The sequence below is a fragment of the Panthera leo genome, chromosome A1 (assembly GCF_018350215.1).
Source record: "Panthera leo isolate Ple1 chromosome A1, P.leo_Ple1_pat1.1, whole genome shotgun sequence".
Taxonomy (NCBI): Eukaryota; Metazoa; Chordata; class Mammalia; order Carnivora; family Felidae; genus Panthera; species Panthera leo.
In genome coordinates this window covers 105,067,915-105,092,073 of record NC_056679.1, presented here as the reverse complement: position 1 = coordinate 105,092,073, position 24,159 = coordinate 105,067,915, and the positions used below count along the sequence as shown (strand labels likewise).

Below are 24,159 nucleotides of genomic sequence, written 5' to 3'. Positions count from 1 at the left end.
AGCCAGACAACATATCGTATAAAACAAACAAACAAACAAAAAAACATTCAGTTGAAATCAGGAAGCTGTGAAATAAGTGAAAATTTGTGGAACCAATGTCCAGGAGTGAAGGGAGAACAAATTTTCCATGTATGTAGAAAGAGGCATAAGCCTGGCACCAATTTAATCACTGGGAATATTGTGAAATATGAAAGCAGTGGCTGAGGTAAGAAATGGAACACAGCTTTTGTCAGATTCACAGGACTAGGGAGAGAGAAATGGAGTGTGAGACCTGCCACGGGTTTCAGGTACATTCCAAGAGTAAGACTGAACCAAAAATAGAGCATTCCACTCCTCAGAAGGATTAAAAGCACCTTAAATTATTTTAATGTCTTATTGGGTTAAGTTGATATGCTGCTAACCTGGTTCCTTGGCATAAAGCAAAACTAGATCCTCTCTGAAGGAAAATACAGAGTCTCAAATTACCATGGCAGTTCTCATACACAATGTTTAGCCCTCAATCAAAAATGAGCAGCTGTTACAAGAAGACAGGTTTTTACCAGAAACTAAGAGAAAAGAATCGGTAATAGAAACTGACCCACAGGAGGTTCAGAAGATAACGCTACCAGGTGGGATCTTTAAAATAACCAAGATTAATATTTTGAAGGAACTAAAAGAAAAAATGGAGAATTTTATCCAAAAATGGAAATTATCAAAAATACAAAAATAGAAATTGTAGTGCTGAAGAAGAGAGTATCAAGAACTCAGTAGATGAGTTTACTAGCAGAGTAGGCACAAGAGAGGAAGGAATTAGTAAACTGAATGCTAATTGGAAGAAAATGACCAGACTGAAGTTCAGAGTGAAAAGGACAGAATAGAGAACAGAGATCAGGGACACAGTGAAAATAGCTATTGTATGTGTAGCTATAGTCCCAGAATAGAGGTCTATAGAATTTGGAAGCATCGGATTCTCAGCACATCATGGTACATCTGCTGAAATCCAAAGGCAAAGAGAAAATCTTGAAGGCAGTTCGAGTAAAAGCATGTATCACCTGTCTTCAAAGAAGCAACAGTAAGACTGACAACTGGCTTACAAATAGAAACAATAGAAGCCAGAGGATATGAGTATGTTGTCCTTAAAAGTGTTGAAGGAAAAACATGTGAAACTGGAATTCTATAACCAGGGAAAGCATCCTTCAAAAATTATGAAAAAAATTATGGAATAAATTTTTTAAAAAAGAATTTCCCCAGAAGATGCACAATAAAGGACCTGTAGAAAGCAGTTTCTTCAGGTTAAAAAAGAAAATAATACCAGAAGAAAGTTCAGAAACACAAAAAGGAATAAAGAGCAATAAAAAGAGTAAATCATAGGTAAATATAAATGAATGTTGATTTTATAAACAAAACCAATAATGTATACTGAGATTTAACATTTGTAAAGGGGTGCCTGGGTGGCTTATTTGGTTAAGGCATCTCACGTTGGCTGAAGTCCTGATCTCACAGTTCATGGGTTCAGGCCCCAAACTTTGTGCTGACAGCTTGAAGCCTGGAGCCTTCTTCAGATTCTGTGTCTCCCTCTTTCTCTGCCCCTCCCCTGCTTGTGTTTTGTCTCTCTCTCAAAAAGAAACATTAAAAAAATCAATAAAATACATAGAATTTCTCTTTTTAAGGAAAGAGAAGCATATATGGTAGAAGGACTTTAATCTAGTTAAAGTGCTGTAAGGTCAGTAAATCTAACATGGTCTTTTACACAAATGGTATCAGCAAAACTGTGTATTTCTATTGAGGGGAAAAACTTGTAAACTTTATGTCATGCCCTTTATACACATATAAAATGATTCCAGAAGGTCTGTCGATCTCAAATACAAAAGCAACAACAGTGAAGAATGTATAAGTCAATGTACAATGTCTTCAAGAACTTGGGGTAAAGATTTTCCTTTCTTTCTTTTTTTTTTTTAATAGGTCACAAATGGCACTAACCATAAAGGAAGAGAGAAATAGCCCTCTCTGTTATAATCTAAACTTTTGTTCAGTGACGCATACCACATAGGGGGTGGAAAGACAAGTGTGTGGTATCCGTAACATGTATTACTCAGAGTATATAAAGAGTTTCTAAAAATCATTTGAGAAATAGAAAAAACTTAATGGGAAAATAGGAGACTTAGTACTTCATAAAGGAAGATAACAAAATGGCAAATATATGAAAAGTGGCTCAAATTCATTTTTTTAAAATTTTTTCTAATGTTTATTTATTTTTGAGACAGAGACAGAGCATGAACAGGGGAGGGGCAGAGAGAGGGAGACGCAGAATCTGAAACAGGCTCCAGGCTCTGAGCTGTCAGCACAGAGCCCGACGCGGGGCTCAAACCCACGAACTGTGAGATCATGACCTGAGCCGAAGTCGGACGCTCAACTGACTGAGCCACCCAGGCGCCCCTCAAATTCATTTTTTAAAATTGACTTAAGTAGGCTTCATATCCCATGTGGGGATTGAACTCATGACTGTGAGATTGAGAGTCACACGTTCTACCCAATGAGTCAGCTAAGTGCCCTTAAGTTTATTTTTTTAACTTATTAATACTTATTTTCACTTATTTTTTAGAAAGTGTGAACAGGGCAGGGGCAGAGAGAGAGGGAGAGTGAGAGAGAGAGTCCCAAGTAGCGTCCACGTCCAGTGTGGAATTCAACGTGGGGACTCGATCTCACGACCCGGAGATGGTGACCTGAACAGAAATCAAGAACAGGTAACTTAGCTGACTGAGCCACCCAGGTGCCCCTCAGATTCAGAAAAAAAGTAAATGGAAACCCTAATAAAAGGAAACATTTTAATGAATTGTAGCAAGAGTTGGCAAAGATACGGAATTATTAACTGTAGGAAAGCAGAAGAAATACATACTAATGGTGGGAGCACAAAGTGGTTTGATCACTCAGACCACATTGTGACAATACCTACTGGAGTTAAGCATATGCATATATTATGACCCAAAACTTCCACTTTTCTGTATATTTCTAGCAGCATTGCTCTACATGTGCATCACAATAACTGTACCAGATGTCTGTCCACAGCTGCATTACCCATTATAGTTAAAAAAAAGAAAACAACCCCAAAAACCCAACACTGGAAACAGACCCACCTGCCCAGTAACAGAAGAAAAAAATGCATAACTTACAGTATATTCAGACAACAGAGCACTACACAGAAAGGCAAGTGGACAAATAATGCTGTACCAACATCACAAATGATTGACACAGACACGGTGTTGAAGAAGAGACGCCACAGAAGTATTTAAAGTCCAACGACAGGCAAAAGCCTTATTGGTGTTGGAGCGCGAGATAGGGGTTGGTCACCTTTGGGGAGGAGGTAGAGGACTGATTTCAAGGAGGTCTACGGGGTGATTTGAGGGGCTTGCTTATTTGTTGATCATAGCGGTGGTCGTGTGAGTGTGTCCACCTTATGGTAATTCATCAATTCATTTGTTATTTCTGTGCTTTTCCCTCTGTATATGTCGACATGGTGTGGCAAAATAAACAGATACTCTGCTTTTTTGTCTTAAAGTGAAGAAATTCTTAATTTTCTTTTTTTTTTAATTTTACTTAACATTTACTTGTTTTTGAGAGACAGAGCATGAGTGGGGGAGGGACAGAGAGAGACACACACACAATCCGAAGCGGGTTTCAGGCTCTGAGCTGTCAGCCCAGAGCCTGACACGGGGCTTGAACCCACAAACTGTGAGATCATAACCCGAGCCAAAGTCGGACACTTAACTGACTGAGCCACCCAGGCACCCCTTAATTTTCTTCTTTTTAAAGGCTGCAGAAGTGATTTCCACTTTGTACAGTTGAGAAAAAATTTTTGCACCAGTTAAGTACACAAATCCTATAGATTTTTTTTCAGAAAAACCTGAGGAAATTAGTATTGTAGCACTTAACATTGGTGAGGATGTCAGATCAAGTATTTAGAGTTCTGTTAATTTATAGGGAGGTGTGTTCATCTTAGATTCTGTATTGCTTTCATAAAACCTTTCTCCAATAGTAGTTGATTTTTGAAGCATCCTTCTAATATTTGTGTTTGTGCCTTGTGGACTTTCTGTTTTGATGTGTATCTTTTATGTACATTTGCATTTCTTCATAGTTGTAATTTTTCCTATCTGACCCATCTGTTCATTATTTGAATATTAAATATAACTTGCCAGATTTGTTGCACTATTGGCTCATAATGATACACTGGTTACTCCAATTAATAGTTGACTGTCAGAGGCTGCCTTTTTCAGATAAATATTGCCATAGTAACAGAAACTATTTTTGTAGAAAAATCAAGTACGTAAACACGTGAATGGTATTATTAGAGAATAACTGATATACAATGTAGTATTAGTTTCTGGTGTATCGTTTCTGGTGATTCAGTATTTATATACATTAAAAAGTCACAATAAGTCTAATTCATCCATGTTGTTACAAATGGCAAGATTTCTTTCTTTTTTAAGTCTGAGAAATATTGTGTATTTATGTGTGTGTGTATATGTATGTATATGTATATATGTATGTGTGTGTATATGTGTGTGTGTATATAATATATATAAATCACATCTTTATTAGTTGATGTGGACATTAGGTCGCTTATGTATCTTCGCTATCATAAAGCTGTCATGAACAAAGGAGTGCATGTCTTTTTAAATTAGTGTTTTCATTTTCTTCAGGTAAATACCTAGAAGTGGAATTGATGTGTTGTATAATATTTGTATTTTTTTAATGTTTTTTTTTTCTTAATTTTGAGAGAGAGAGAAAGTGTGAGTGGGGAGGAGTAGAGATAGAACAAGAGAGAGAGAGAGAGAGAGAGGGAGAGAGAATATCCCAAGCAGACTCCGTGCTGTCAGTGCAGAGCCCGATTAAGGGGCTCAAACCCACAAACTGTGAGATCATGACCTGAGCTGAAATTGAGGGTTGGACCAACTGAGCCACCCAGGCACCCTAGTATTTGTATTTTTAATATGTTTAAAAATCTCCATGTTTTCCCGAGGGGCTGCACCCATTTACATTACTACCAATAATAGAGCATGAGGGTTCCCTTTTCTTCACATCCTCAGCAACACTTATTTCTTGTCTTTTTGATCATAGTCATTCTGACTGGTGTAAGATGATAACGTACTGGGGTTTTGATTTGCATTTCCTTGACGGTGAGTGATGTTGAGTATCTTTTCATGATACGTATGTATCCTTTGGGAAAATATCTGTTCAGGCCTTTGCCCATTTTGTAATTGTTCTTTTGCTCTGGAGTTGTAGGAGTTCTTTATATACTTGGATGTTAAACCCTTACCAGTTTCATCATTTGTGGTTATCTTCTCCCTTTTGTTGTGTGGCCTTCTTGTTTTGTTGATGGTTTCCTCTGCTGTGCAGAAAGCTTTTTAATTTGATGTCCCATTTGTTTGTTTTTGCTTTTGATGTCCTCGCTTAAGGAAATAGGCCTCTCAAAATATTGCAAAGACCAGTGTCAAAGAGCTTACTGCCTATGTTTTTTTTTTTTTCCTGTGAGTTTTACAGTTTCAGTTCTTATATTTAAGTCCTTCATCCATTCTGAGTTTATTTTTGCGTATGAGGTAAGAAAGTAGTACTCTATTATTCTTTGCATATAAGCTGTCCAGTTTTCCCAGCACCATTTTTTGATGAGATGGTCTCTACCTCTTTGGAGATTTTTGCCTCCTTGCTATAGATAAATTGACTGTATAAGTGTGGTTTTATTTCTGGCCTGTCTTTTCTGTTCGATTGATCTGTGTATCTATTTTTGTGCCACTACCATACTGTTTTGAACTGTAACTTTGTAGTATAGTTTGAAATCCAGGAACAGGATACCCCCTACCGTGTTTTTCTTTCTGAAGACTGCTTTGGCCCTTTGGAGTCATTTGTGCTTCTATATAAATTTTAGAATTGTTTATTATAGTTCTGTTTTTGAAAATGCCGTGGATATTGTGACAGGGATTGTATTGAATCTGTAGATTGTTTTGGGTGGTTTGGACATTTAAACAATATTCTTCCAATCTGTGAGTATGATAGATCTTTCACTTTGTTTTGTGTCATCCTGTCTCTCATCAATGTGTTATAGTTTCAGAGTACAGATCTTTAAGCTTCCTCCTATGTTTTGTTTTGTTTCTTTTCTTTTTGATGCAGTTATAAATGAAATTGTTTTCTTCATAACTCTTGTTGATCGTTGACACATAGTTCACGTGTATAGAAATCCAACATATTTCTACATGTTCATTTGGTACCTTGAAACTTTACTGGACTCATTTCTGTCAGTAGTTTTTGGATGGTGGCTTGAGGGTTTTCTATGTATAGTATCATGTCATCTGTAAATGGTGATGGTTTTGCTTCTTCCTTTTTAACTTGGAAGCCATGGTTTCTTATCTGGTTGCTGTGACTAGAACTTTCAATAATACACTGAACAAAAGTGGCAAGAGTAGGTATTCCTAATTCTGGTCTTAAAAGGAAAGTTGTCAGCTTTTTATCATGGAGATGATGTTAGCTATAGGCTTATCGCATATGGCCTTCAGTAAGTGGTTGTATGTTCCCTCCTTACCCATGATATTGAGAGGTTTTATCAAAAGTGGATGTTACATTTTGTAAAATCCTTTTTCTGTATTTATGGGAATGATCATAAAATGTTTATGCTTCATTTTGTTAATGTGGTGTATCATGTTGATTTATAGATACTGAACCATCCTTGCATGCCTGGAATAAATCCAACTTATTCATGGTGTATGATCCTTTTAATGTGTTATTGAATTTGGTTTGCTGATGTTTTGCTGAGGATTTTTGTATCTATAGTCATAAGGGATACTGGCCGATAATTTCTTTTGTAGTGTGTTTGTCTGATTTGGGTATCAGAGTAATGCTAGCCTTGTACAATAAGCTTGGGAGCATTACTTTCTCTTGTTTTTAGATAGATATGGGATCTTGTAGTTTCTGGGTTGGTGAGACTCAAAAGAATCCAAAATTTTTTTTATTGGATTTTAACAAAATGTTTTGAAGAACACACAGTTGTTGAGTTATAATTGTATGTATGGAATGGCAAAATTGCCATTTAATCTCAAGAGGTTGGCAGATTTTTAAAAATTCTTCTCTTTTCCCCCAAACCTATTAGGATTATGTTTTATTGTTTTGGAAGGGTATTGTTCTTAGTTTTTTCAAATGCCACTTTTACTCCCTTACCCCAACACTTCCTCATAAAGGTTTTTATTTTATAGCTGCAATTTATACAAAAATTAATAGACTTAATTTTCACCTCTAACCTATTCTTCATATTCTCTCCCATATTGTTTTCTATTGTATCCTCTTAATTCTTAATCTTGGATTCTACTTTACACATGTGGACATATATGAAAAAGCCAACACAAAATTTAGTATCACCTTTCTGAATTACAATCAGTAATGGCAAGTGCCTTTCATTCCTTATATTTTCTAAGCCTAGAAAATTTTCCAAGTAGGTTTGTTTCTATGAGAATTACCAAATGAAATGTCTGAAGAAGTTACATTGTTTATTTGAGATCTTTGTTTCTTAGTGTAGGCATTATTGCTATGAATTCCCTCTTAGAACTGCTTTGGCTGCATTCTGTAAGCTTTTGCATGTTGTGTTTCCATTTTCATTGTCTGAAGATAATTTTTATTTTCCCCTTTAATTTCCCCTTTCTGCTGTTTCCTTCTTTATTCTCTGTCTGGATGATCTGTCCAGTGTTGAAACGTTGGTAGAAAAGCCCCAATTATTGTATTACTGTTGATTTGTCTTTAAGCTATTCATTTTTCCTTCATTTATTTAGGGGTTCTGATATCAAGTGCATAAATATTTACATGTGTTACATCTTCTCAGTGGATTGATCCATTTCTCATTATATAATGTCCTTTGTCTCTTATTATTGTAGTCATTCTTAAAGTCTATTTTGTCTGATAAAAGTAGAGCTTCCCTGCCTTTTTATTTGCTTGTTTTTGGTTACCATTTGCTTGGAATATCTTTTCTCATCCCTTTATTCTCAGTCTGTGTCCTTTTTAAGGCTATAGTGAGTCTCTTGTAGACAGCATATCATTGGATCTTGTTGGTTATTTTTTTTTTTTTCCCCACAGAGCCATTCTTTGTGTTTTGGAGAACTTAACCCATTTAGGTTTAAAGTAATTATTGATAGGTAAGGACTTACTATCACCGTTTTGTTGTTTGTTTTCTGGGTGTTTTGCAGATCTGTTGTTCATTGTTTCATATCGTCTCATTTTGTGTTTTGATATCTTTTGGTACAGATATCCTTTGAACTGTAATGTTGTTTGTGTAATTCTTTAGGTTTTTCCTTTATTTTTTTTTTAATTAAAAAAAATTTTTTTTTAACGTTTGTTTATTTTTGAGACAGAAAGAGACAGAGCATGAACGGGGGAGGGGCAGAGAGAGAGGGAGACAAAGAATCGGAAGCAGGCTCCAGACTCTGAGCCGTCAGCACAGAGCCCGACACGGGGCTCGAACTCACGGACTGTGAGATCGTGACCTGAGCTGAAGTCGGACACTTAACCGACTGAGCCACCCAGGCGCCCCTAGGTTTTTCCTTTAAAGGTACCATGATAATATTTAAAATAATAATAAAAAAAAAGGTACCATGAGGCTCACATAAAATATCTGAAAATTATAACACCCTATCTTAAACTGAAAACTTAACTTGAATAGCATTCTTAAACTTCATGCTTTCCCCACCCCCATTTTTGTTTACTGATATTATAGTTTGCATATCTTTAAATATTTGGTTTTTAGTAACAGGATAGTACAGATATGGTTATTTTTACTATGTTCTAAAACTTGAAGTATAAGTGCATTATCTACCACCCTTCCATGTTACAGAATCTAACTTTGATTATGTATTTACCATTACCTGTGAGTTTTATGCTATCTTCTTACATTTTTCTGATGTTAATTGGATTCTTTTTATTTCCACTCAAAGAACTCCCATTAACACTTCTGGTAGGGCAGGTGTAGTGGTGATGAGCTCCCTCAGCTTTTATTGATTGGTAAAGTTTTCACCTCTCTATTGCTGACGACCAGCAGCTTGGCCAAGTGTGGAATTCTTGGTTGAGTTTTTTCTTGCAATATTTTGAATATATCATCCCATTCTCTCCTGGCCTGGAACATTTCTGCTGAGAGATCAATAGTGTTTTGGGAGCTCCCTTGCATGTAACTCTGCTCTTTTTTCTTGCTAGCTTCAAAATTACTTACCTTTGACTTTTCACAGTTTAATGATAATGTGTCTCTTTGCAGCCCCTTTCAAACTCAACCTATTTTGGGTTCTTGGGGTCAGGTTTTGGGAAGTTTTCAGACATTTTTTATTTAAATCTAATTTGTCACGTACTGTTTTTCTTCTCCTTCTGGAATTCCCAAGAAGTGAATATTGTTTCTTCTGATGGTGTCCTGTTGGTAGTAGGCTTCTTTCATTCGTTTTTTTTTGTTTTTTTTTTTAATTTTTCCCCCTCTGCATAATTTCACCTGTTCTTTTAAGTCACTAATGACTTCTTCTGCATGATCAAATCTGTTTTTGAAGCTCTTTATTGAGTTCTTCATTTCAGTCATTATAGTTTTCAGCTCTAGGAATTCTACTTGGGTTTTTGTTGTTGATGATTGCTCTTTATTAGTGGAACTTTTCAGTTTGTGCATGCATTGTTTTCAAATTTCATTGAGGTATCTGTGTATTCTTCAGTTCACTAAACATTTTTTAAAAGGATTATTCTGAATTTTAGTCTGATATTTGAGCGCTCTCCATTTCTTTAGGGTCAGTTACTGGAGTTTTATGTTTTCTTTGGTGCTTCTTGCTCTCTTTTTAATGATCCTGAATTCTTGATGTTGGTATTTGCACATTTAAATAAGCAGTTCCTCTTCTCTACTTTACAGATTCGATTAGGCATAAACAGTTTTTCCCCAGGAAGCTCAATATGGTAGGAAGTATCTGCTAGGCGCATCCTTGGGCTGGTGAGGTTTGCTTTCAGGGTCTATTGTGGGTTGAGGCCACTGCCCAAGCTCTGGTCTGGGTTGGGAGGTGGGGTGTGGCTTTGCGAATGGTTGGACTGAACTCCTGGTTTGATTCCTTGCCCAAGTGAAGTGGTAGGATTCTCTGGTCAGGCATACTAGATGGTTGGGACTGGATACTAAGCAGCATGGGGAATTAGCTTCCGTGCCCTGGCAGGGCAGCAGGGCAGAACCCAGGACATGCATGGTTCATTGATTGGGCACCTGAATCACACAAGAGTATACAATGTATTTCCTGGCCAAACAAGGCCACTGGTTTTATTCTTTATAAATGGGTAAAATCGTGAGCTGTTGGATGGACTACATGTGCTCTGGCTAACTTCTCTGGGAAGGCAGGCTGAGGCTTTATTCAGCATTGAGTGAGGCTATGAATTAGTTTCTCTGTCAGAGCACATTGGGAGAACCAGCTCCAAGGTGGGTGGTAAGGCTCTTTATTTATAGTCTTGTCTTAAACCATTCTCTGCCTCAATTTCCCTACCTGACCAGGGTTACTAGCCTTGCTCCGCAGACTGTCAGCTCTGCCTTCCACATTCTCTGCTCAAGAATTGATAGGCTACTTAGCTTTGCAGGTGGTTGAGCCAGGCTTTCTGGCTTGGTGGTGGTGGTGGGAGTTTTTACTTAATGGTGAGTGGGGTAGGAATTAGCTCCTCTGACTGGGTCACCTGGCACTGACTTCATTTTGTGGATGATCAGCTCTGCCTACCATACTCCTTGCACGAGCACTGCCAGGTTAGGCAGCTTCCAGGGGTTTCTGCTAGCCTTTCTGGGTCAGATGGGGCTAATAAGAGTTACACTCCGCAGAGGGCTGGGCTCTGATTCAGTTCCCCTGCCTGGGTCGGTGCAGACCAGGATCCAGGGCTGGTGAGGCCGTTGATTTTAGGACTGAAAGCAGGCTGACCTGCTCCCTGCTGAGTTCCCTCATCAGACTGTGCCACATCCTTGGTGCTGCAGATGAGCAAAACCACTTGTTGGGACCACTGCTTGGGGGCTGCAGGGAGGAAATGGGTTGGCCAAGGTGCCAGTGTTGGTTGTTGGAAGCCCCTGCTTACTTTCCCGTCATCATCAAATCCACTGTGCTCAAGTCCTGCAGATTCGCCCACAGTACCTAGGATTCAAGACTAGAGTAGGAGCTCCCAAGAAGTAACCCATAATGTTGGGGGAGCTGGATGTCCAGCCTGGGTTCTGTGCCCCACGGAGGGACCAGAGGCTCAGGGAGGTTTTCTCGGTGTGGTGCTGTGCCGGCCTGGTGGTGCGGCAACAGAGTCCCATACGTCGCTGCTCCTCCTGCCCTTCTCACGCGGTCGGTCCTAGTCTCTATGGCGGAGGGGTACATCAACCTCGCTACGTTGTTCTGATCCTCTCAGTGGTATCTGTTCCATGAATAGTTGTTAATTGCTGTTCTGAGAGGAACGGGGAAGTCAGGAACGACCTATGCTGCTATCTTGGTGACCTCACCCTCTAAAATAACTTAGGACATTAAGAATGAGTCAGGAATGGTATCACAGCAGTGGTTCTCAAAGTGTGGCCCTTGGAGCAGGAGGACTCAAAATATTAAAATACATTTTGAAAGGTATGTGGTCAGTACCTTGCCTGAAGACTAGACAGTAAGAACATTTCTGGCTCTAATCCTAAAAATGATACTCAAATGTGAGCCTAGTTTCTGGATTGTTACGTTTGGGAGAATATTCAATTATCACAGATACATTCTCATACCCGTTGGGAAGCCCCAAGTAGCACTTGAAACTAAAAGGAAAAAATATGGAGTATAAAGAGTGTTTCTTAAACATAATATTGTAAAACTAAAAGTACACCAGGGCAGAGTCTCAAGGTATAAAGTTGCATTCGACAAACATTTACAACATTAGCTGTGTGCCCACTTAGTGAAGCAAATACACAGGATGCTTTGGAAGAGAAGGGTTTGGTAACACCCTCCATGTGACTCCCTTCTCTGTAACTCACTTGCTGGGATGATACTGATGGAACAGCTGATTCCGTTTCACTTCCATCACCTATAAAAATACGTTTCTACTGCACTACTTAACCAGCAGTATGCATTTATCACGTAACTGTCAGTTCCTGGTTTTCTCTCAGCTTGAAATTACTTCACGTGAGTTCACATTAAGGAGAATTTCAAAGATATCCTTCATGTGTAAGTTTTTACACCTTGATATTGGCCTTTGGTCAATTTTGTTTCTCTTGCCCAAACTTCTCCTCCAGTTAATTCTGAAACAGATTATAAATTTAACAGGACCTTTCCTAGGTTCCCAATGGGTGTTTTTCTAGTCTACTGCAAACAATATTGTTTTCCCTTGGCAAACAAACAAAACACCCACATGAACATTTCGTTGTCTTTTGTAAAGTACACCCTTGCCTACCAAATCAAAACTCTCTGCCCTGAGATCACAGGCTCAGAATAGCATATAACAAGGGTGTTTTGTTGTGTTGTGTTTTTAAAGAAAGTGTTTGTGGAGGTTAAGGGTAAATTAACCCCCTAGTCAAGAGATCTCAGGAATGCAGGCCATTAACTTCTTGCCCATCGACTCTATCTCCAGAATATCCTCTCCCCTTAATATTCTGAGTTCTCTGAACTTGAAATCAGCATTTCTAGTACATCTGAATGCTACCATTGAACTGGGAAGATGTGTTTTAAGTTGCTACCATGTAAGAATTCTTGACAGCCAGTAGCTAGTTTAGACGAAGGAATGTAGGTCCTCCTAATACAACGTTAATATGACTTAGCATTTAAAAAAAATCACTGTACACCTTAGGGCAATAAACTGAGGTATTATTTATTTATGACATATTTACATACTTACAAAATTGTTTTTATCCAATATGTCATCCTGCATAGGATCTGAAGAATGAACATCATATTCTGGGAGTAAAAAATCCAAGTTTTTAAATAATTTATACATAACCCAACATCTCTTGGGTCACAAAATACCAATTTGGCTTCAGAGAACACATATACCGGTTTCGGGTTTTTTGTAGTTGAGGAACAAGTAAATTCAACGACATATTAAAGTAATTTAGCTGACCCTGAGTATATCACGAATTTGCATAATTTTTGAATACATGCATATAATACTTTCCTTAAACTTAGAATTGCACTACCATTTGGCTGTATATTCAGTCATCTCGATTTTCTACCTCATTAATCCTTGAGATAAAAAGGAACAGAGAATGGAGAAGTAGTAAAGAGACCAGGAGGGGAAAACTACAAAGACTACCTGAAGCTTTCCAACTGCACGAGTCTGTGGCAAAGCTCTGGGACCGGGGTTACGTGACAAGCTTATTAAGAGGAGGGTCTTGAACTGAACCATCTGAGAACCTTCTGTCAACTGAGGTTACATGACTCTTCCTGCATTTTTCCTGTTGTCTTGGACACTACTGAATTAAAAGTGTACAAGCTGAGAGAATTCAGTTAAGTAATTACTTGAGCACTTCAGAAGAAAAACGTATCGTGGCCAGAAGTAAAGAGCCATGTTAAAGTCTGGTTTTCCTGAGAAGCTTGAGGGACAAAAAAGCAAAGAGCACCTGGGCTGACGGATGACCTGAGTTATCTTATGCCAGCACAAGGAAACCCTGCCTGCCTGCCGCTGCCAGGGCGTGAACAAGATCATGCATTACTCTTCTCGCTCTGAGTACAACAAAGAAAGCTAACAGTGAAAAAACAAGCCTGAGGTTGGGAATACAGCATGTGTGCAGGCAGTCACGCTCAGATGCCTTTCAATGGCCGAGAAAGGAATCCAGAGGCCAGAACCAGATCACATGTGCCCTTCCCGGATCCAGAGAAGGGAAGGCTCAGCAAATTGGCAGGAGCAGGGAGATCACTTGGCTTCCTTCACCCAAGTGGCAGAAGAAATGAATAACTGGAGAACTGTGGGAAAACTGTCATCTGAGGGAGGTCCGTTGTTGTGTCCTTAAAAACATAAAATATTTGCGACTTGCTAAAATAAAACAGACATTCCTTAGGATCTATAAAATTCGCTATAACAGGAGGGAAAGCGGCAGAAATATGGTAGGGGCACCCTTCATCCCTAACAGTGTTTTCTCCTCAGGCCAATGCCGCAATAAAATACCGTTAGCTAAGAGTACCTTTTTAAAAATAAAGGAGAAAAGTACATGGTAGAGAAAAGCTCTTTTTTATTAACAAGATGGAGGAAACATAGATAGACTGTTCCACAAATAGCAATAAAAGAGGAGAGAAAAGTATTCGATCCCTATTACGCCACAGCAGCTGGTTGCAAGTCTTTTCTCTCTCTCATTACTTTTAATGACAAACAAGTCTGAATTTCACCAAACCACAGTTGTGAAATTAATGCTTCTCATCCTCAGGTAAAAAATAGCACAGATCAATTAAGTACTCAACAATACAAAGAAACCGGTACATGTAATGACAGTGCAGGGTAAGAGCTTTGATACCCTTTATAAGATTGTGCTAATTCTGGTCCATCTAAAGACTTGTATAGACGAGTAAATAAAAATTAAATTACATTTAGGTAAGAAACTGTCTTCAAAAAAGTTATATGAACTTGCATATATAGAGTCCAAAAGTATAAGACAAAACTATTTAAATTTTGATTTGTAGAAATTCAAAAACGGTAAAATATATTATTTGGGGGAAAAAGAAGCTTTCACTAAATACAAACACAATGAAGTAGATAAACCAGAATGAGTATTAAATAGTTTCACTGAAAATTTCCATAAAGAGTAAAGGCAGAATGGCACCAGGTTAGAAAAGCAGTGTTTAAGGCAAACTAAATATTAAGTAACCTTAATTAAAATGAGAGGCGTACAATCCCATAAATAACAAAGCAATTCCTCTGAACAATTTCTCTACAACGGCTGAGAAAACACGAGTGGAAAGAGAAATAATGGCCAACATCAGAGTTTACTTGGAAATACTGAACAGTATTATATGAAAATAACCCAAATGTTTCTGATGTAAAATACACTTGAATCATGTGCTGCTTAGTTGTCCCACAGCCACAGCAAAGAACACCCATCACGCCAACGTTTGAGAGTATAAATCTGTGAAATGCCAAAACTTACTTCGAAAAAAATCTTTTTTTCCTTTTTTAGACTATGTATGTGTGTACATGATAACACCAACAAAACTATCAATTTCATTATTTTGGCCCATGCAAAAAATATGCACAGAAATGCAAACCATCTCCCTGCAAGGTGTCTGAGGGTCAACTATGAGCACATGGCTCAGTGTCTGACCGATCACCTGCACACACAAGAAGCATCAAAAACTAAGAAGGAAGAGATTAATCTTGAAATAGAAGAAACAATGACACGTTCTTTAATGAGTTAGGTCTTCTTAACGAAAAAAATCAAGTACATATCCTTAAGTTAAATGTAGTAGGCACATGAATTTGCACCTTATAAATTTGGTATATCAAAGTATCTTATAAAAATATTTATAGATTTTCTTTTTTAAGAACTGTGGTACACGAAATGACACGATCAAAGAAAGGATCTGTTTCTTTTCATCTACTGGAATGGCCCCGTGCCTTTCTAAAAAAGAACAACCGCAGCGCACAGGCAAACTATCAAGACGGCTGCGTTCACTGAAGCTGTCCACTTAGGGGAGGTACAAGGTCTAAATACCACCAGGCCCCAAGCGAAGGAGTCTCCGTGCCCGGGGCGAGCGTTCCCTCACACGGTCCTGGGGGGCAGGCGCTGTCTATACATGCCGGCAAGGGCTTTGGCCGCACTGTAGATCATCTGTCGCCGAGACATGCCGGTGAACGTCCTGTGCCAGTCAGTCCGGGTGACATTTACTAAGCTCTTTTCCAGAACTTCACCCACCGTCACCAAAAGGCCTGACCACCTCAGATGGTAGTCTTGGGGAGTGAGACTTTGAGCCTATGGAAAAAGGAAATTTGTCAGATTTATAATACATTTTAAAAACGACTGGACCTAGCTCTGACATTCCAAAGTCTCTGAGATTACTTTTACTACAGATGAGGACAAACCCGGAGAAGCTATGGGAGCAGCTACAGGAAGTGACCAGGCTACAGAAGAACCTAGAACAATGCTGCACACACCTCCTGTGTTGACTGTCCACAGTAAGCTCATTCTCTTGCTCACATGTCATGCCAGCCTTAATCGAACGACTCCAACAGAGCTCAGTGTCCAAGGGTTGAGGTCTCAGTGCCGGTCAGTGTGTTGTTCCAGGTTAACAAGCTGAGTGGTGAGAGAGCGCACCTTCCCGTCCTTTTCCACAGTCCCTCGCTCATCAGTGTGCTCTTCGGAACCTTTCCACCATGTCAAATTTTCATTTACACGTTTCACTTATAAAGGGTCTAGTCTGGGGCATGTCTGAGGTTCTAACATTTTATCGGCAGGTCTGATTTTTGCTTTGTCAGTACACACATACCCTTCTCATCCCGATTTGCTAACAAGTTATCCCTGTGGTTATTTGTAGCAAATACGTGTCAGTTCTGTGGAAATACTTTTTTCTTCTTCAATAGGTTTTGAACTGTGTGAGTTGATGAGCTATTGCTTGAACCATCAGGCCGTTTCTGGCATAAACCTATCGTGGCTAGGCTAGAATATGGGTGATACCGGGACTTACAATAAAAAATATACTTACACGTGACCACTGAACAATGCAGGGGTCAGGGACAGTGACCACCTGGTATAGTTGAAAAACCCACATATAACTTGTGATTCCCCAAAAACTTCACTACTAAATAGCCTACTGTTGAGCAGAAGCCTTTGTAATAACAGCCAATTAAGACCCACTTTGTACCTTATGTATATACCATATGCTTACAATAAGGTAAGCTACAGAAAAAAATGTTAAGAAAATCATAGAGAAAATAAGTACTGTACTGTAGAAAGTCTGCGTGTAAGTGGACCTGTGCAGTTCAAACCCATGGTGTTCACGGGTCAACTGTGCTTGGTCATCCCATCCCCTCCCAACTCAGGGGAGGGAGGGAGGCTGCAAGGTGACCATGTAACCACGGGCCAGATGTACCAATCATGCCTATCGAATGAACTCCATAAAAACCCAGAAGGATGGGGCTGGGAGAGCTTCCAGACTGGCGAACATGTGGAGATCAAGGGAGAGGGGCGGGCTGGGAGAGGGCATGGAAGCGCTGCACCCTCTCCCAGTACCTTGTCCTCTGCCTCTCATCCATCTGGCTGTTTCTGACTTGTATCCTTTCGTAACAGGCAAGCCATCTAGTGAGTCACCAGGCTTCCTGAGAAGGAAGGTGTTATGAGAACCAACGTGCGGCAGTGGGGCCAGAAGCAGAGGTGATAACCTGGACTTGGCCCTGGTGTGTGAGGTTGGGGAGGGGCTGTCTTGTAGGACCGAGTCCTTACCCTATAGGATCTGACACTATCTCCAGGAAGATGGTGTCGGAATGGAGCTGCAATGTATGATACCAGCTGGTATCCTAGAATTGCTGGGTGGTGTGGAAAAACCCCTCCCACACACTAGAAATGGGTAGGAGACCTAGATAGTAGGTGTCAGAAGGGGTAGCTGGCTTGCACAGCCGTGGCTCATGGAAACACATAGCTTGCCAAGAACAAAGATGAAAAATGAGGGAGGAAGACCGTCTGGTTGCGGGGTGGCCACCACTTGCATGGAACAGCATCTGGGATGTACTCGGTTACTAAAAGGTCAAGTTACCAGTGAAAATTAGAGATGGGTCCAACTCCTGGGAAGCTGATTTCTTGGAAACCCAAAGAAATGCAAACTATTAACAAAAAAGCACAATAGTCCCTTGGTGGTTGTTGTCTACCACAGCTACACTCTAAAAGAAAATGGTGAGTCCAGCCTTGATGCTGGGCCCAACTTGACTTGTCTGACTTCGCTTATGCCACTAGCCTCAAGGCCACCCTCTCCAAGGTACAAGTTATGCACGGACAACACAAAGAACCTCTCAGAACTCTGGTCACTAAGAAGGTGGTCAACGGAGAGGGAAGACCTATCCCTTGTCCCTCTTGCTGGAAACACAAAGACCTGTGTACACAAGCAGAGACAATGGCCAAGAGTGGAGAAGAGAGGTTTCAAGTCCCTCGAGCTGCACTACCAGGACTACTGGTGAAGCCGTGATGAGAGCTACAATTAGAAAGTGAAAATGGAAGGGTTGATTGGGTTATGGAAGCTGAATCGTTTCAGCAAGTTTTATGTGAAGGTGTCTCCTTGACTTGGATTTTATGTGCAAATGGTGATCATGTCTGTTTGGGGAATAGGTGCCCTGCCTATTATTGTAAAACCATATCCTGTCGATGAGCTCCAAATAGAGTCTAGCGTTAGGGGGATGAAAGTACAGATCGAAGTACCAATGTGTAAGGAAACTGTTAGGTTTGAACAGGCTTTATGTGAAGTGTTTTTTTTTTTTTTTTTTTTTTTATCTGATTGCATTTTGGGCATGGACACTGTAATCACTGTGGAAAGCTTCCCCAGCCTAGTGAAGGGCTGTCAATTCACCCTTCAAGTATCATTTATTGGCCATGCTATACAGTAACCAGTAGGACTGGCTGAGCCCACACTGTGTGAGGCAGAAGCTGTGAGCTGGCAGTGACAAACTCTCTATGCCACAGTCCGATGTGGAGCTTAGACTGAGGCTTATGGCAGAAATCTGAGTGCCATCCAGCGACATTTCCTGGGACTCCGGAGTAGCATGTTTCCATCTGAGGGGCATTTACTACCTTGCTACCAGACTATTAGTTAAAGCTACCCCGTTCACTGAAGGACATAAAATGATTTTGAAATGTAAAATACGCATAACGTCTAGGATGATATCGCAGAATCCCTTAATAGGACGGCAGTGCCCAGGAAAAGTTCCTAATATGGAAATGGTTTACATACAGGATCATGATGCCTAGGGAGACAGTCATGACCAGGGCCCCTCTTTTCCTCTAGGACTCACTTTGGAGCCATGGGAAAAGCTCTGAGAACCAACTGCCATGTATACCGTGCCCTATGAACAACTCTCAACTGAAGAGCAAAGAGCTAGCTGCTTGGTCCGTGGATGGCAGTTCCACAGGTGAGGGGACAGTCTATCTGGAAGGCCATCACTTGGACAGAAGAAGGTAAAAATGAATCAGCTCCATGGGCTAAAATGCACACTATTTTCTCAGCATGATTGGGGGTTTTACCAGTGTTTTTTTTTTTTTTTTCCCTGTTTCAGTTTTTACTGACTCAGGGCAGTGGCCAATGGTCTGACCATATGGTCGGGCAAGAAGGCACACTGGATATGTTACCTATTAAAAGGTTGCCCATGTGGGGCACAGCCCTGTGGAAATGAATCTGAGGGGTGCAATGAAGCAGGACAGGATCCCATCAGAACTTCTTCCAGGTTTGGAAGGTGAGTGGAATGGACAAACATCTAAAGATACCCCTGCTTTAGATGGCTACCTGGGTCTACAAAATGAGTGGATAAATACAGAGGTAGGCTGAATCTAGACAGAGTCCTCTTGCATTCTCTGAGACAAAAAAATGCCAATATGAACTGTCTCCCAACCGGAGACAGAAAGCATGCAAATGGTTATGCAGCACGTTCCCTGCTGGGAAGACCATAAACACAGACGACAAAGGAGACTGATGGTGACAGCTCTGGGGGCTACAGATGGGCCGTGGCAGGAACAGACGTTGACTTTGGATGGAGCTTTCCTTACTAAGGGGTAGGTGCAGATGTTCAGACACCCTAACAGAACCTGAATACAAGATACTGTACCAATTTGGATGGCTGAGCGTTTCTCCAGAGCAAGGAACACACCTGACAGCCCGTGTCCAGCAATGGACACGATGGACAGAGATATCCTCCTTCGAGAATGAGTTTGGTCCAGAACAGAAATGGGCAACAGAAACACAGGTTGTCTGAAAAGCTGCAGGTGTAGGCATTTAGGTGCCGGCTCACATGAGTGTGGCACTGAGCGTGAGTAGGATGAAAAGATGAAAAGCTCTCTTTTCCTGTGGACGTGGGGCAGGGGGCAGACGAGGATGATGGTCTCACGCTGCAATTCTGGCCAAGGGAGGGTGACCCTGGTATAGTGACTTGTTCTTTCTTCCTTAGATCACTTCAACTTTTCATTCCCCTGTTCGATGTTGCAAACACAGACGTGGAAACAGGGATGACTCCTAAGCAAGAAACTCTAGGTATGGTTTCAAACGTGACGTTACAAAGTTCCTAAGGGCCTATGGGGCAGGATGTGCCCGCACTCTCTGTGGCAAAACGGGGTGACAGGGAGTGTGGCTACACGTACCAGTGGTGGAGACAGCCCACCATAGGGAGGCATCATTTTGTTGCACCTCGCTTTACCGCGCTTTGCTGGTACTGCACTTTTTACAAATGGAAGGTGTGTGGCAACAGTAAGCAAGTGTATTGGTGCCACTTTTCCAACAGCTTTTGTCACTCTGTCTCCTAAATACGTAATTCTCACCAGGTTTCCAACTTTTTCATTATTTGTTAGTGATCTGTGATCGATAATTACAACTTGCTCGATGCCCAAATGAATTTTTTTAGCAGTCATGTATTTTTTAATTGAGGTATAAACGTCATGTTGTTTTTTTAAATATAATGCTAATTTGGGATAGAGGCAAATAAGACCGGAAGCAGTGGGAGGAATAATTCCAGAAAAAAAATCGCTAAGTAGAGAATTAAACTTGCCAGTTTTACGAGAGCTGAGAGAATAAATACTATTTTATCAACATGGGGAAAAATAAATATAATGCTATTGTACGTTTAACAATATAGTGTAAACATAACCATCATCTGCACTGAGAAACCAAGAAACACATTTCAGATGCGTTACTGTGACACCAGCTTTATCTCAGGTCTGGAAGCAAACCTGCAAGATCTCTGTACCTGTGTAACCTCACCTTGTCTGAATACAAGTGGACTGAGTGGGGATGTACTTGCTAGACTACTACGGCCGCCTCCAAAGCATGCCAGCAGACGCTAGGGAAAAAGTTTGAGTATGAAAAGGAAAAGAGGGTAAATAGTAGCTATGGGTAAAGGAACGAATTAATGGGTTATACAATGAGGGAAACCAAACATTATGCTAACACCTCAAAAGGCCAGGGCAAGAGCTAACGCTGGCTCTGAGCTCCATTATACCGCAGGCCTGGAAGGGTAAGGCCACCACACCCTGTTTAGGAAGCCAACAGAAGACTCCAAACCTGAGTGGCCTCTCCCTGTGGACATTCTGACAGGATGTGATGACAGACTAGATAGTTAATTATTACTGAATGGGATTCTAGTAATGTGCAAGTTGTCTTAAACCTTCGTGGTGGTTTTGCTATAAGGAATTTGTGTTTGAAGATCAGGCGGTGGACATGTAATACTGTGGTTTATAGTAAGAAATACATATTGGATCTTGGACCCCAGTTTTTGGCACAGTGCTCCTACCATCCTTGTAATTTCTTAAGGACTGAGAACCACAAAGATATCTTTTGTTAATCAGGTTGAAAGCCCGAACCTATGGGCTTGGTAACATGCCTCCATAACATACTCGCCATAAAAACCCCCAAGGATGGGGTTGGGAGAGCTTCTGAGTCAACATGACAAATCTGGAAAAGTGGAGGGTCCAGCCAGCATGGAACCTCTGTCCCCCTGCCCCATGCAGTTCTTCCATCTAGTCATTCTGGAGTTAGATCCTTTTATAATAAATCCATAATGGGGAAAAAGTGGGTTTCCTGAGTTCCAGGAACTTGTTAGAAAAGATGAACTAAAAAGGAAGATCAAGACAAAAGATAGGAATAATTAAGGGAACCAAAATGGTATCCACTAACGAAAAGTGGATATAAAACCAGAACTGGTAAATCGTTTTTTTGTTGTCAGTAGCACAGCACAATCATAAAAACAAAAGAGGAAAATAATGATTAAGGTTGTCAAGTATTATCTTTTCAAAGACAGCTGGAAAACAAGGAAGGTACTCAACCTGAAAGAAATTGGAAAGCAAAAAGAAAAAGCTGAAAGGGGAAAGAATTAAGAAGCAAAATCAAAAACGTATATCCAGTGAAAAATCTAACAAAAGCTTTTATTGTTAAAACAGTATTTCAAGTTTCTGTGGAGTATAATGAAAAAGGAGAAAACCAACCTGTTGTACAAATTCCAAAGGCACTGGCGTGGCCTGGGTAAACGTTTCAAGGTGAATGCCATGGGCAGGATCTTCAACTATCAAACAGCCAATGTCAAACCACCTACAACGGGATGGATGAGGATTAAGTTGTTGATGTGCCATAAAAAAAAAAAAAGTTACAGTGAATAGAAAAAACTAACCCAAAAACTATTATCGTTCAAACAGGAAATGTTTTTCTAATCAATTTTCAAGAAAACAATCCATAAGAATAATATATAAAATTACCTATTAGCTTAATTCCAAGAGGAGGGAGGACACTTGGTAAAATATGAGAAATTTTACATTACCATCTCCATTGTTAATACGTGGCTGATTTGCAAAGTGAATAGCAAATTAAGCTCATTCAGAGGAAATCTCATTTTTGATAATCAGTCTTTAAAAACACTTCAAGAAAACTTTCTTCTATTTAAAGTTACTCATAAATTATAAAAATACATTTTATAATTGCCTTAAGTCATCTGTAACACTACCAGCATTTTAGATAACTAGAATTATGCAACCACCAGATGCCATGAAATCATAAGCCTGAATAACAAGAGGATATATAGAGCAAAAAAAGTTCACTATTTTTAAAAATATGTAGATCTAATAAAGTGTGATGGAAGAGAAAATGAATTAGGTAACTTCTATTTACATATTTAAAGAAACAGCAAAGTAAAATATAGAATAAGTTTTGCTGAGGATTAAAATGATCAGACATTACATTCTTAGTATTCATATCCTAAAATCTGGTTTCAAAATAACCACATTAAATCACACTATTTATTTGGCATACTCATCAGTAACTTGTGTATAACTGTAGTGACTGTTAGGCAAGCACTTGCTGAAAATGAGACTCACTGAAGGTAAAAGTCCCTTGGAGATGCTGGTGAAGACGCATTAGAAGAACTACAAGGTCCTCTTTGTTATGTAAAATTCCATCAGGCTCTTGAGCATGTCGACAGGGATGTGGCTAAAACTGCAACCAAGATCATGCCCTTGGAAACCTCCTGCATTTCTTTCAAGAGTGCTATTGGCCAGGGAAACTTTGGGTCCTCCTCCTCTCCCAAATACTATCCTTCAAGAACTCCAAGGGCACTCCCCACCCCACATTCACGGACAATCACTGAGGATCCCTCTCCAGGTAGCTGCTAAAATAACCAATCTCATGTGGCTGCCATTTTGACTAAAAAAGAACTTAAGAATTGTGATTCCAAGATACTTGAATACCTTTTACCAGAAAAAATCTCAAAACAGAATGTGGGAACCACCACTCTATTTTACAAAGACCACCTACCACCACCAGTCAATTCACACACAAAAAAGACATTTTAATACATTTAACACAAAACCTAAGATTTCTGAACTTGACAGGTTAACCTCTGAATAAGGACAGTCCATGCTTACACAGGCTTTTGTCCAGGTATGGTACAGACCATGTTAGTTTTCCTCCCATAACATGAACTGATATAAAATTCATCAGAGAAGTATGTCTGTACTGGCTCTACTCTTGGTTATTAGGCATCAACACATTTTTTCGACTAACTGGCTCTTCCTGGATGGGTATCTTCTTAATTGTAACCGTGTTTTTGACTTTATCTTCCCGGCATTTATTTCCTACAGGACCAGGACCACAGCAGAGAGAAAGCAGGAACTGTCAAGTGGTTGGATCCTAGGTTTGCTATCTGCTCTGTATGTTCTCCCTCTCGGCTCGTCTGCACTTTCCTATCACAGCCTTTCCGTCCCCTCCTCTTTAATCCACACTAGAAACCAACAGATTTCCTAATACTACAGTATCCCCTTGAACAACGTGGACATTTGGGTGGCCATGACCCCCTAGCGCAGTCAAAAATCTAACTTCTGACTTTCCAAACACATATAAAAGCCTACTATTGACCAAAAGCCTTACCAATAACAGTCTATTAAAACATGTTTTGCATGTTTTATAGGTATCATCTACCATATTCTTGCAATAAAGTGAGCTAGAAAAAAGTAAGAAAATCGTTAAGAAGAGGGGCACCGGGGTGGCTCAGTTACGTGTCTGACTT

General features: G+C 40.0%; 1 protein-coding gene across 3 annotated transcripts in view; it reads right to left on the bottom strand.

Moving 5' to 3' along the window:
- Positions 1-12,786: 12,786 nt before the first annotated feature.
- PRRC1 (proline rich coiled-coil 1) overlaps positions 12,787-24,159 on the bottom strand; it is a 37,093-nt gene continuing 25,720 nt past the window's right edge. For all 3 annotated transcript variants that reach the window (XM_042934206.1, XM_042934220.1, XM_042934213.1), the window contains 2 exons: positions 22,091-22,193; positions 12,787-15,895 (listed from right to left, as the gene is read on the bottom strand). In XM_042934206.1, the coding sequence (XP_042790140.1) occupies positions 15,686-15,895; positions 22,091-22,193 (313 nt within the window). In that variant the 3' untranslated portion in view covers positions 12,787-15,685. The remainder of the gene's footprint in view (positions 15,896-22,090; positions 22,194-24,159) is intronic.